This window comes from Carcharhinus amblyrhynchos, chromosome 20 (genome assembly GCF_965287045.1).
Source record: "Carcharhinus amblyrhynchos chromosome 20, sCarAmb.v2.hapA, whole genome shotgun sequence".
Taxonomy (NCBI): Eukaryota; Metazoa; Chordata; class Chondrichthyes; order Carcharhiniformes; family Carcharhinidae; genus Carcharhinus; species Carcharhinus amblyrhynchos.
In genome coordinates this window covers 41,243,514-41,258,048 of record NC_137343.1, presented here as the reverse complement: position 1 = coordinate 41,258,048, position 14,535 = coordinate 41,243,514, and the positions used below count along the sequence as shown (strand labels likewise).

The window sequence follows — 14,535 nt, the reverse complement described above, 5'->3', positions numbered from 1 at the left end:
CTGGACACTGAGCCACAAAGATGTTGGGACGGATGACAAAAAAAAGGTTTAAACAAAGGCTTTAAAAAAAGTGCCTTAAAAAGGAGTAAAGATCGAGAAAAGGTAAAGACGTTTTAGGGGAGGAATTCTAGAGCATGTAAACTTTGGCAGCTAAATTTATAGCCAATGGAAAAAGGGGATACAATGCTTTTGGAGACATGATATCTAATCAACGTTTGTATGCAGGGTTACGCAACACACTAGCAGGCTGAGTTATTGCAGGAGTATCCATCAGATGTCAGCAAGCAGTAGCTTTTATGACAAAGTCTTTAGTAAACATGTAATTTTATTACCCATTGATGAAAAACTGCAAAGGAAAACTGTTTCTGGTGAAAAGTGTGGAGATCAGGGGCGCTATTGTCACCATTTACACCTTGAGCTATGATCTGAAATGCACTGTCTGACAAGACAATGGAAGCAGATTCAGTAACTTTCAAAACAGAATTTAATAAATACTTGAAACGGAAACATGTATAGGGCGATAGTGAAACAGTGCACAGGCGCAAGGGGCAAACTGGCTGCCCTCTCATTGTAGAGGTCCAGATAGTTATTGAAGTACAGAGAGGGAGCAAAATGGTAGGTACAGTTCCTCATGTCTTGTTATTGGTCTTCCTATTGAATTGATGGGCCTGAACCTTGAAGAGACTTCCCCATGCCCCTCCATCCCCGGATTACAAACTGTGACACATTGAAAACGTCCCTTTGTTACCTGGTGCGCAGCACAAGAATCAAGTGGCAAGTTCTTGGTGTTCAGCCATGCAGCTGTGGCAGCTAAGCCACACTTTAGTATGGGCGACATGTCAGAAGGAGCTTGTAAGCAGCTTCCGAAAACGCTTATCAGCAATTAGCCACCAGCGTATTAAGGTAGAGAGAGGGTCCCTACAGAGCAGCAGAGCAAACAAACTCAAATGCAATTTGACTGGAAACAAAATGAGAGAATTTAATTACGCAAGCCCCTTTCCAAGTCAGCGAGGTCTCAATGCAAGCAATGGTAACCAGTCTTACAATGAAACAGCACACAGTGCCAACTCTCACTGAGTACAATGCCAGGGGGCCTTTTAAAACCAACATCACGTTTCCATAACCTCAAATCTACAGCTTGCAAGTTTCACAAATTAGAATGTGCAAAAATCAATGGTGGGAAGGGGCCCTTTCTGGCAATTGAAGCTCATCCCTACTCAACTTTTGTCATCCATCCATCCAGCTTCATTTTGTCCAAAAAGGCAAAAATCAGGAGCAAGGCAAAGCCTGCTGCCAGCCTGTTATCACCCACCTAATACCGCCAAGATCAGCTCTCTACCAAATAGACCCAGCAGGTTGTTTCACATATTTATCATTCTTTGAAAGAGCAAACTTTTTTTTCTACAATATTGCCGTCCCATATTCCTCGCTGGCCTCTTCCACACTCCTGCCACAACTCCCCAGGGCACCAGCAGATGCAACAGGAAAATGGTCATGCTGCAAAGCCAGGTTTTACTGGCCGACCGCATACCCCTCTATTACATGTCACACAAAGTTAATGAACAGTTACTAAACTCAGGCTAGGGAAGAGGATATTTACTGGGGATTGCCAATAACTGTTTGTAATTAAATTAAGCTGTCAAATACTATGTTCTGCTGCATTGGTGAAGTGGGGAAAGGGGGCAGAACATATCCAATCGCATTAGTTACTCCTGAAGGTGTTGACTGATTCGGAGGAACATTTCCACAGACCGCCCACATCCTACTCGAGTGGCACTCTTCCTGGGCAGCCTTGGCCAGGGATTCTATCCTTTTGAAAAACACCATGAATTTCCCCGCCTACTGGGGGTTGTTAAATTTATGACATAAACCCTGGTCGCAGGGTTACATAGCGCCAGAGGAATCACAACAAACCTGTGCCCACATGGTATCTGTCCCCATGAACTGCCCACCAGAGCTTACTAGACAACAACCAGAAGCTCACATCATGTACCTTTTGAGCTGTAACTTAAAATCTGATGATCTTAACCATGAACTGTGTTTTTCTTATGCTTTGAGTGATTTCTACAAGTTACATAATGATCACGAACCATCCAGGCGACTCTAAGCGTTCAGGAAAGCAGACCATTTTTGACATACTAATTAATGTTGTAGCCTATACTATTTAGCCAAGGAGCACTCTAGTCAAAAAAGGTTCAGCACCTCACCGCGCAACGCATTCACCGATCGAGCCACTTGAACAAGCCAAGCAGTGGTTTTCAAACCAAGTAGCCATCAATGGACCAAGTAGCCATCAATGAACCAAGTATAGAAACTTCACCCAGGCTTACGGACATCACATTGAGTCAATTAATCATTGCATTCCTAACCTGCTAATTGGTATCAATTCTTTCTCTTTAGCATGGAGCCCAAGCTTGAGGATTCCCCTCCCTAACTCAATTTCTGCTGTAATAAGATAACAGAAGGTAACAACCTCTTTCTGTACTGGGGAAAGAATTGATCAATTATGTGCCAAAACACACTACACTGAAAACCAGGTTTGTTTAAACATTCAGCCAGGTCAAAGCAGAGGTCACGTTGGATTCCGTTTTCGGTCTTTCTTCCAACTAGCTGGGTGAAGCTAGTGATGCAACAGTACCGACCCGAAATGTTAACTTGGATTCTCACTCCACAGATGCCGCCAGATCTGCCGAGCACTTCCAACATTTTTTGTCTTTAATCACAGCGCAGCGTGCATCGCTCCTGCTTCAGTAGTTCCCTTGATGAAAGTTGTGGACAATTCAGAAAATGAAGACCCTATGGGGGTTCTGTTTTGGTAGCTGAGGTCAGGAACCCCAGACCTCAGGCATGAAGCCTCCCATGGTGATGGGCATTGAAGGCTCAGAGACAAGGAGTGACAATGGATGACATCTCAGAACAGAAAGAGAGAGAGAGAAGTGGAAGGGAGACGGGGGTTTGGGGGGGGGGGGGGGGGGGGGGGGGGGGGTGAAAAATCAGAGTTATACCCCCTGACAACCATGTTTCACCAGCTAGGTGCTCTGCAGCTGTTGTGTCAACACAATCTTTTGGTGGTGGGAAAACTGGGACACATGGAAATGCGATATTGCCCAGCCAATCCCTTCGTTATAGTCTCTAAACAAGGTCAGAAGAAAAAAAATACACATACACTAAGAAAGCAAGCCAGTGCTCATAAGGCTCTTACCTTTGGTTGCGCTCGACGTGGGAAAGCCACTTTAGGATCAATCTGTACGGGAGGAAAATACAACAAATATTAAACACGCTGTTGAGAGGTGCTGCAAGAATCACACTGCAAAACAAGAGGATGTGCAGAGAAGTTCCTTACTGTCAGCAAAATAAATGGAATCATGACCCCATTAAAAAGCTATTGCAAAACGGTTCCTGGCTAATGTAACCTGATGTCAGCTGAATGCAGCGTCCTCTAAAATGCAGAGCACAGAGAAGCTGATTTTCTCCCCCAATAGGTAATGTCACAAATGCACCCTCTGGTTTGTCACACGCGAGTGTTAATAGTGAAAACAGTGAGGTTATTATAAGGCTGAGGTAGTGAAGTCACCATCCTCACCTGACACCTACGGGCCAAGAATGTCATGAACCATGTAGAACAAGTCCTCCATCATCCATCGGGGGTGGAGTGGATGGGAAGAGACTATTAAATAGTCTTAAAATTAATCTTATATCTTGGCTTCCACGTCTGGAATTTTAATGTAGAAACCACAGAACCATACAAACCCAGAAGGCCTTTCAGCCCTTTAGGTTCTTTGGTAGGACACTCCAGAGCTAATCCCACAGACTCTCCAGTTTTCACAGTAAGTTCATTGCAGTGAGTGTGTAAGTCTGCTTGTGACTAATAAATGAACTTTAAACATCTTTCTCCGTTTCTAATAATTATGCACTATTCCCCAAATAAATGAAATGGTCTCTGCCTCAACTGCTCTCTGCAACAAAAAAATGTTCAATATTTTCAAGTTTTCTCTTTCTCAGCCACTTATATACATACTTTCCTCTCAATCACTTATATACATACACACTGCTTCTTAGTTGAGGATGTATAGAGGCTCCCACTGTTGCTGTGAGAGTGAGTGCATAATCCCGACTGGGACTGGGTTTGGATGATACAAAGAATGAAACATGAGTAATGATCGACACCAGCCACTGTCCACCCACCACTTCCCTCAGTCCATACAAAGTTCCAAAACTACATCAGCCAGAGAACTGGAATGAGTCACATCAGCTTTCATGGGATTGGCACATCAATCCATTTGAAAAGTTCCCAAGATGGGTGCGTACCCTTCATTCTTCAACAGTCTTGCTGCAAATTACATGCGTGCGGGAGCTCCATTCTCTCATTTTCACTCCCACAAATATTGCACTTACAGCCACGTCACGTGCACGGCAGGCATGCTCTCCTATCCAGATACATGCAGTAGATACCATAACCATACAGCCGCTGCTAATATAGCATGCCTTATTCACCACCCATCGATTCCTATTCACGGCCAAGCATTCAGCCATCTCAGCCCCAAGTTCTGAAATCCTCTCCCTTCACCTCTCCCATTTAAAAATCCTCCTTAAAATCTACCTCTTTAATAAAGATTTTAAGTTACCTGCCCTACTTTTCTGCAGTTTGGCTCAATGTCAAGTCTTATTCTGAGGCAGCTTGGGACACTGTACAAGATTAAGGCACTACATATTTGCAAGCTGTAATGACACTACTAAAGTCTTGCTTTTTGATGAGGGTTGGAATTGCAGAGGGCTTCAGTGGATGAAGAACACTCGACGCCAATGTCCAGTGTCCAACTGTTAGCATGGGATATCTCAGGAAGCCACCTCTGCATCACATGGCTTCCCGATCACAGTTTTGTTGATGTGAGGATACAGAGCATGGGGAGACAGGGGTTGGCAAATGAGGTGACATTGCAACTAAGTAATGACCCAATCAAAGCAATGTGGATGTCTAAATCACAGGGAGCTGATCCTGAAACAACCAGGAGAGAAGGGTCAAGGTTTTATTCTGAACTAGCAAAGAAAACTTGCAGCTGGATTTTCAAATCAGTACAATAAGTGCCCCTGCTTATAACACTATGTTGTGTAGCTAAACAACAAAAAGGACCCTGTGTTGTTATATAATACCACATACTGCCCTGTGATTCGGGCAATACAGGAAATCCACTGGTATTTTTAAATAGCTCCAAGGGCAAGAGGCCTATCTGATTTTATCCTGGCCTCTTATGAGCCAGAATTCAATACTCAGCAGCTGCCAGCTAGTTGAGGCACATCTACAGAATTTTACATCTTCCTATCAAGATTCTGCTTAGTCAAGAGGGGAAGGACAAGCCATGGATTATCTCAACTTTCTTTTCCATGAAACAACCTTCTATATTCACAACCAGCCCACACTCAGCTGCAGAGTGTAATAGTTGCCGGACAACCTATTTATTCAACTTGCTCCAAGTACCAGACAGAATGACTCAATGAACATATTTAATTCAAAAATAACCTGCCAAACAGTTTGTATGTACGTCAGCTCAAGGGTAAAAAAAAAACAGCATCTCACGATGTTCCCACAAGTCAAGCCATCGCACCAGAACGTTCAATGTGTAGACACGGGGCCCACCGTGTTCCCTGTCAAAAATCAGAGACACCTCCACACAGAGCCTGGTTCCTGCATTCCTCAAGTCTCCAGTCAGGAATTTCTTAGTCAGAAGTGAGAAATTCCTGACAAGACTTGAGCGCTTAAAAGGTCAGTATTTGAAGGGTTTGCAAGGAACACCCACTTTCAGTTTTGTCTACAGTGACTGGGAACATAAACCTGTCTCACTTTATTTTCCATAACTCAGCCCAACAGACCGAAAGGATGCACGTGTTCAAACCCCACTCTTGTAGCGAGTTAGCTGACCGCAGTGGGTCTAAGATGGGACACTACGGCTGGTCTCAGACACAAGAGCAGGCTATTCAGTCTCTCGAGCTTGTTCAAGAACCCCTAATCTAATGGGATTGGAGAATAAGGGTCCGTGGTCCCCCAGCTATTGTTTATGAGTTGGGCCAAGAATAACCACTAGAAACTCTAGTTTCATCTGTTCTTTCAAATTACTGTGCTTCTAACCAATAACCGCACACTGCCAAGTTGCGCATGGGCAATCTGGTTGGCACTTTGTACAGAGCCAAGCACAGTGACATAGGGTCAAATTAAAGGATGGCATCATGCTTCAGAACGTGGAGATGCCAACGTTGGACTGGGGTAAACACAGTAAGAAGTCTCCCAACACCAGGTTAAAATCCAACAAGTTTATTTGATAATAAACCCACAAGCTTTCGGAAACGCTGTTCCTTCCTCAGGTGAGCCACTCACCCGATGAAGGAAGAGCGTTACGAAAACTTGTGGGTTTATTATCAAATAAACTTGTTGGACTTTAACCTGGTGTTGGGAGACGTCTTATCATGCTTCAGACACAGTGAGGCAGGACGATCAGGGCAGAGAGAGGTACATTGGGAATGGGGGTTTACCGAAAGTATCACCAGCAGCCTCCAAAAGTTAGTAATTTTCTTAATTCACAGGCAGCACAGTAATTAACACTGCTGCCTCACAGCTCTAGGGACCTGGGTTCAATTCCCGACTTGGGTGACTGTCTGTTGTGGAGTTTGCACATTCTCCCCAAGTCTGCGCACAATTTTCCTCCAGGTACTTCGGTTTCCTCCCACAGTCCAAAGATGAGCAGGTTGATTGGCCATGCTAAATTGCCCCTTTAGTGTTCCAAAACCTGTTGGTTAGATGGATTAGCCATGGCAAAGCTGTGGGGGAGGATTAGTCCTGGAAAAGGAGTGGGTAAATAGGGCCTGGGTAAGATACTCTGTCAGAGTCGATGCACACTCGATGGGCCGAAAGGCCCTCTCCTGTAGGGATTCTATGATTCAATAAAGAACAGCAACCACTAATGAATAACCAACAGTAAAAATGGAGTCACCAAAGGAAAGCTTCCTCTTCACACCCACTCACTCCAGTGGGTTACCAGTAATATGGGGTTTAGGCCTGGTTCAGTTCACATCCTGTGTTAGTCTGTCTGACTTGATGATGGTTTAAAAAAAATATACGTCAAATTTCCAGTTATATAGATTATAGTGGGTGCATGATTAGATTTTAAATCTGTATAATAAATAAACTTAACTTTGCATATATTTGATTTCAACATTCAAAAATATAACTAAATATCACAAGCACTGCGAGATTCTTTCACACACGAAAATAATTTGTTGAATACCTTAACGCTTATGTATTATCTGAAGATTATTTCCTGAATTGCCAACTATCTTAGGTTAAGTGGGCCCTAAGGCATCGAAGTCTACAAAATTGACTCTGTAAAAGAGGAATATCTCTCAATGTTATAACACCAGTGTGTTCAATGGTGCAATATTGAGAAAGGCTTTTTAAATTAGTGAAGTTGGTCATTCACCTCTAACCTTGAGTTTCCAATCCTTCTCGATGCAGCGCTCCCTCAATACGGCACTGGAGATTATACAAACAACTATCCAGTCAATTTATGGGAATAAAGTAATAAATACCCATGTTTAATTATTGAACTAAATTTTGAGCAGCACGGTGGCACAACGGTTGGGCAGGGTTGAAGAGAAAGTTTAACAAGACTTCCCCAACGCTCGTGTGTGAAGAAGTGATGCCTAATTTCACTTCTGAACAGCCGGTTTCCAATTTTAAAAAGGTACACACCCCTACCCCCCAGCCAATAGCACTGCTGCTTCACAGCACCATTGACCCAGGTTCAAATCCAGCCTTGGGTGACTGTCTGCACGTTCTCCCCGTGTCTGCGTGGGTTTCCTCTGGATGGTCCGGTTTCCTTGCACAGTCTAAAGATGTGCAGTCTAGGTTGATTGGACACTAAGGGGCAGTTTACCATGGCCAAAGATGTGTATGTAGGGGGATTAGTGGGGTAAATAGGTGGAGCTACAGGGAGGGGGCCTGGGTAAGATGCCCTGTCAGAGTGTCGATGCAGACTCAAGGGCTTGAATGGCCTTCTTCTGCACTGTAGGAATTCTATCTTGCATAGAGAAAAAAAGTGTCGTATCCCAGGGGATTAGTAGGAATCGGTAGGGATTTCACAAAAGCAAAAAAAAAACTTGAGGCACCCTAAATGGGTTACTGGCTGATGCATACCTCAGCTCAATTTAACCAGCTTTGCTTCAAATCCATTGCCTAATAATGCTATCAATCTCAATGCTCCAACTGACACAGCGTCCTTTAGGACGGGCAGGGTTGAAGAGAAAGTTGAACAAGACTTCTCCAACGCTCGTGCGTGAAGAAGTGATGCCTAATTTCACTTCTGAATGGCCTGTCTCCAATTTTAAAAAGGTACACACCCCTCCCCCACCCCCCAGCCAAAAAGTAGTCAAGTATAAGTCAACCCGTGCTTCTGCTGCTGTCCACTCTCTGCTGACCACTGCACAAGTGTGGGCATTAAGTGAGAATACAGGGCAGGATGCGGCAGACACCTACTGCCTGGGCTCGCACACAAAGTGAAGTCACTTGGGCGAGTCAGCTCGTGTGCAAAGAAAGACAGCAGAGTGTTAAGAATCAGGATGTAAAGCAGGAAATTTTCCAAATATTAGATGTTTGTCCTGCTTGATGATCCCATAATGCAACCTTGACAGCACGTAGCGAGCCTTGGAATGATCAAGAGTTAAACGAAATGACACAATGGTGGCAGCAAAACATCTAAGAAAGTGCCGAAGCTAAACCAGTTTGCAAAACATTCAGTAATGGACATTTTTTTTAATCTCAAAATTAAATGAAAAGGTCTTTATGCCTCATCAGCAAAAAAAAAGCAATCTGCTATCTCAAACTTAGGTGGGAGGTCTCGCTGATTACTGTTAAGCTCAGCTTGTTAAAACCAACAGATTTTGAGCTCCTGGCATTTAAAATAGGATTTATTTTTTCTTTGGATGAAGAAACTGTTTACTAGCTTTCATTGTGTTACCAAAGGCACAAAGAACTGGTCAAAATACCCAGGAGAGCCATCGTCCCTGAAGCCATTTCACCTTAAAAACTAGGAAGTTGTGGTTGCCAGCATTGGCACTGTTCTGGTTTTACACTGGTGCCATGCCCGGTAGTTTGTGGACCGATAAAAGTCTGGCACTCAGGTCTACAAATTCTCAAAGAATCAATTGTTGGATAACTAGATAGATTTCTCCTGGAATCCTGAACTGTGCTGGTGAAAGCTTACAATTGTCTTTAAAGACAATTGTATGAAACAGAAATCTGGGTGTGTTGAAAAAGAACTGTTCAATAGAATGGTTTCAATGTAAAAAATAGCTTTTGTAGGTCAAACAGAAAGGAGATTAGATCCTATTAAAAGGGCAGAATCTGACTCAGATGAATCTACCAATTTTTAATCAATGGGAATCCTAATTGTATCTACGTTTCTCACAAACATGTAAGAATTGAATTTAAAAATACAATTAGGGTAATCCACTGAACATTCCCCCCACCCCAGTTTCCAAAATCTTTGAGTCTTTTACTGAAAGATGGTTCCATAGATGCTACTTTACCCAAGGCCATTATTTGTGTGCAAGCCTCAAAGATCCAAGGGATGGCACAAATCTTCCTAATCCTGTTCTCACCAAGTGTCCAGTAGAGGATGCAACAGAGCAAACAGAAGCCGATTGCTTCCCACCCACCCCCCAACCTAGGAATGCTGTGGCCGACTGTAGAATCTACAAGACTCTCCCCAAATCCTGAGATCTCCGAATTCAGCATTGACCTTGGATTGAACCAGGGACTTCACACAGCTGCAAGGCTACAGGACAGAGTCTTCGATTTGCCTCCATGATCTTAATTCAAACTGGATTGCCGTGCGCAACGGACTACAAACAGGTCTCTGGAAGGTTCAAAATGTTGATTTGATAAGATCTCAAGTGGAAGGAAAGGTCTGTATTGCAGCCTCCACCATTCAGGTGGAAGAGGAATAGAAGTGCAAGGTGTCTAAAGGCTCAATCTGCACTTCTCCTCTTAATCTAACCCCCAGTCATCACACAGCCTAGTCATTAAACTGGCTCTGGTATCAGACGGAGTGAATCAAATGAATGTTTATGTAACTTTTTTTTTAAATGCTAAACAATTTCAATACCCACCAGCCCACAGAAAATACAAACATACATCTACATTTTAAAATAATCGTGTAGAGATTTTCAAAACAATTCCACAGATCATTCCAGGTCACTTCATTATCAAGCAAACAAAGGCTCACGTCGAATTCTATTGATACACACTGCGCCATTTTTGTAGCCTCAGGTTTAGGTCAGCTGCAATACAATTTATCGATGCTCTATAAGTCATATGAAAATTAATCCAGATGCAACACACTGATGATCCTGACGCAGTGAAATACAACTCATGTTGGCACTTTATCCAAGGCGATGCATTATTTTTCACTTTGACTGGTTTTTCCACACATATCAGAAGGTGTGGAGGGCTGTCCCAAGTCTGCATTGAGTTCATGGTGGAATTATAAATGACAGGGAAGAGAGAGTTGAAGAGGGCTCCCCTGCTGCAAGGGAATGGCTGTGCGGACATTCAATGATGTGGAGGGACAGTGGTTTAGTGAGGTGGAAGTGGTTTCAGAACCACAGAAACCTCATGCTGATTCCCACCTACCCCACCTCTCAATCTGATGAATCAATATTCCTCCCTGTCAAATACCTCAATGTATCCTGAGCAGGGACTCCAATGCCCATCACTAAGAATGGCTCAACGGTCCCGCCACTGACCAAACAAGCTGAGCCCTGAAGGACAGGTGAGAGAAGCAACACAAGGAGAAAAATTGCTTGACCTCATCAGTCATCCAACTACCCCAGATCCATCTGTCAATGACTGCACTGATAAAAATGACCAGGACACAGTACTTATGGAGGCCCTGGATTCACATTAAAGATTCTCTATTGTGCAGTGTGGCAATACCACCTTACTAAATGTAATTAACAGACCACTCAATGAATACCTGTGAATCATTTTCGTTCTTGGGATGCGAATGCTGCCGGCAAGGCCAACATTTGTTTCCCAACCCAAGGTGCCCTTGAACTGAGAGGCTCACTAGGCCTTTTCAGAAGAGTCAACCACATTGCCCAGCCACATGTAGACCAGATCAGTTTAGGGCAGCAGATTTCCTCTCCTGAAGGACATCAGTGAAGCAGATGAGTTTTTACATCAATCCAGGAGTTTTTGTAACTATATAGTGAGACCGGCATTTCATTCTAGACGCATTAATCAATTGAAGTTAAATTTTTCCGGCTACCATGTTGAGATCTGAATTCATGTCTCAGGAGCATTTGTCCAAACCTCTAATACGGATTAGCAACATTACCACTGTGCTACCATAAATGCGTTCCTCCATTAAGCCAGAATTTGAACAAAGAGTAGAGAATCCATGTCAACGCAAGGCTAGCTGGTATTCAGTGCCCTTCCCTAATTGCCTTTGAACTGAGAGGCTTACTAGGCCATTTCAGAGGCTGTTAGCCACATTGTTGTGGGCGTGGAGCCTATTTTTTAGGTCAAACCAAGTAAACAAACTCAAATTACATTAGGACATTGTGGGTGTGGAGTCACATAGGAGCAGGAGGAGTAGTCGAGCCTGATTTGACATTCAAACAGGTTACAGCCAATCATCTACCTTTACACTATTTTTCCCACTATCTCCATTTGCCTTGATGTCAATGGTATCCAGAAATCTATCAATTTCGGTCTTGTACATGCTCAATGATTGAGCTTCCACACATAGGCCAGACCAGGTAAGGATGGCATGTTTCCTTCCCTAAAAAGGACATCAGAGAAGCAGATGGGTTTTGCAACAATTCACGATATCGTGGTCAGCAGTTTCGTTATTGCGTTATTAACTGAGTTCCATCAGCTATCATGGTGGGATTTGTCATAACCTTGCAAATTTTTTTTTTCAGATAATGATCCTCAGGAATTCTGAAGGGAATTGGTTCGTTGTCAGAGGAAAATTTGCAGGGCTATGGAAGCAAAAAAAAAAAGCAGGGGAGAACCTCTGGATGAATTGCTCTTGCAGGCAGCCAGCACAACACAACAGGCTGTGTGGCCTCTGTGGTTGTTGTAATCACTATAATTCTACGAACTCCTGTCCCCCAGGCCACTAGCCTGGGTTTCTGGATTATTAATCTAGTGACAATACCACTACACCATCATCTCCATAGATACAAAATACACCTGAACCCATCCAGGCTAACTAATTGGCAAGTAGCATTCACACCACAAAAGATGTCAGGCAGACAGCCCTGCCATCACTCTATTGACATTTTAGTATTACCATTGCCAATCACGCACCCCACCATCAAAAATACCTTGGGGTCAGCACAGATCAAAAACTCAACAGGATCACCAACATCAATATCATGGCTACTAGCAGGTGTGAGGCTGGATATTCTACTGTGCCTGACTCACCATCTCCCTGCCACCAAGGTGCCAGTCAGCAACGTTATGAAACACTCGCCACTTGCCAGAATGCGTACAGCTCCAAGACCACCATCCACAACAAAGTCCATTTCACTGGCAACCCACCCATTAGCTTAAATATCCACTTCCTCAACCACCAGCACATCAAGTCTGCCGAGTGCACCAGCGACAGGGAGCTCAGCAATAACTCACCAAGGTTTCTTTAATAATATCTCCCACACCCAGACGAATAACGACAAGCAGACAGATGGGAACACCATCTCCAAGTCACACATCACAGAACCAGTACGCTGCAGAAGGAGGCCATTTGGTCCATCACGTCTGCACCAGGCCTCCAAATGAACATTATGGCTTAGTGTCATTCCCCTGCCTTTTGTTTCTATTCAAGTAATCATCTAATGCCCTCTTGAATGTCTCAAGTGAATCTGCCTCAATCACACTTCCAGGCAGTGCACTCCAGACTCGAACCACTCGCTCAGAGAAAAAGTTTTTCTCGCATCACATTTGCCTCTTTTGCTTAAATCTGTGCCCTCTCACTCTTCATCCTTTTGAGTGGCAAATTTCTCCTGATCTACTCTGTCCAGCCCCTTCAAGACATTGAACATCTCTATCAAATCTGCTGTCAGCCTTCCTTCCAAGGAGAACAGTCCCAATCTCTTGAATCTATCCTCATAACTGAAGTTTCTCATCCCTAGAACCATGCTTATAAACATCCTCTGCACTCTCTCCAACACCTTCATGTCCTTCTTACAGTGTGACGCTCAGAGCTGTACACAAAATTCCAGCTGAGGTCTAACTAGTGTCTTGTGTAAATTCAGTAGAGCCTCCTTGCTCTTGTACTCTATGCCCCTATTAATAAAGCCCAGAATACTATATGCTTTATTAATTTCTCTCTCCACCTGCCCTGCCACCTTCAATGATATCTGCATATATACACCCAGGTCCCTCTGCTCCAGTACCCCATTCAGAATTTTATCCCATATTTAATATTGTTTCTCCATGTTCCTTCTACTAAAAGATGCATCACCTCACACTTCTCCACAGTGAACTTCCTCTACTACCCAGCTGCAACTCTATCTGTCTTTCTCTTTTTGAAGTTCTACACTGTCTGCCTCAGTTTGCACTGCTTCCAAGTTTCATCTTCAGCCCTGGAAGTATATCACCATCCCCTCAATGTTGCCAGGTCAAAATAGAATTATAGAAACCTTACAGTGCAGATATAGGCCATTTGGGCCATGAGTCTCCACCAACTCTCTGTCAGAGCATCCCACCCAAACCCTATCCCCATGTATTTACCTTGCTAATCCCCACTAATCTACACATCTTTGGCCATGCTAAAATTTCCCCTTCATGTCCTGTCATCTTACCCACCCATCTTTGCACTGTGGGAGGAAATCAGAGCACCCAGAGGAAACCCATGCAGACGTGGGGAGAACACACAGACTCCGCACAGTGACCGAAGGCTGGATTTGAACTCAGGTCCCTGGTGCTACGAGCAGCAGTGCTAACCACTGTGCCACCATGTAGCCCCTATGCCTTCCTACCTAATAGCACTGTGGGTGTACCTACACCACAGACTGCAAAATAGTACAAGGTAACAGATCACTACCATCTTCTCAAGGAAAATAAATACCGTTTTACCAGCAACACCCTCAGAAAGCACCTCATAGGCAACAAATCCACTTGCATGCACCTTCAGAAAATATGCATAACTATTCCCCATTGAATGAAGCATTGAAGGTCACCTAGTGATGGAGGAACCATATCCTAGTAAGCAGTCAGTGGAGGGGAAACTAAACACAAAGCATACAAAATTATTTTTCATTCCCTGGGTTTTCACACTAACTCCAGGCACAAGGCTGAGTCCAGGACCTTGTCACAGATTATGTCAGTTCTACCATGGTTCACTACCTTCTGGCACAACCCAGTAACTCATCACAAGTCCTCCTTAACAGTTAACTTTACACAAGCCTTTTTTTTTTCTGGCAACTTAGTAACTGCCATGCTCAAGTTGATTTTCTACCAGAACTAAAACTGGT

General features: G+C 43.7%; 1 protein-coding gene across 1 annotated transcript in view; it reads right to left on the bottom strand.

The window, feature by feature from the left end:
* The window catches only part of LOC145355951 (RNA-binding protein Musashi homolog 1-like), a 141,827-nt gene that overhangs the window by 124,268 nt on the left and 3,024 nt on the right, over positions 1-14,535 (bottom strand). Inside the window, exon 5 of the mRNA XM_080208460.1 lies at positions 3,203-3,244. Coding sequence (XP_080064586.1) covers positions 3,203-3,244 — 42 coding nt within the window. The remainder of the gene's footprint in view (positions 1-3,202; positions 3,245-14,535) is intronic.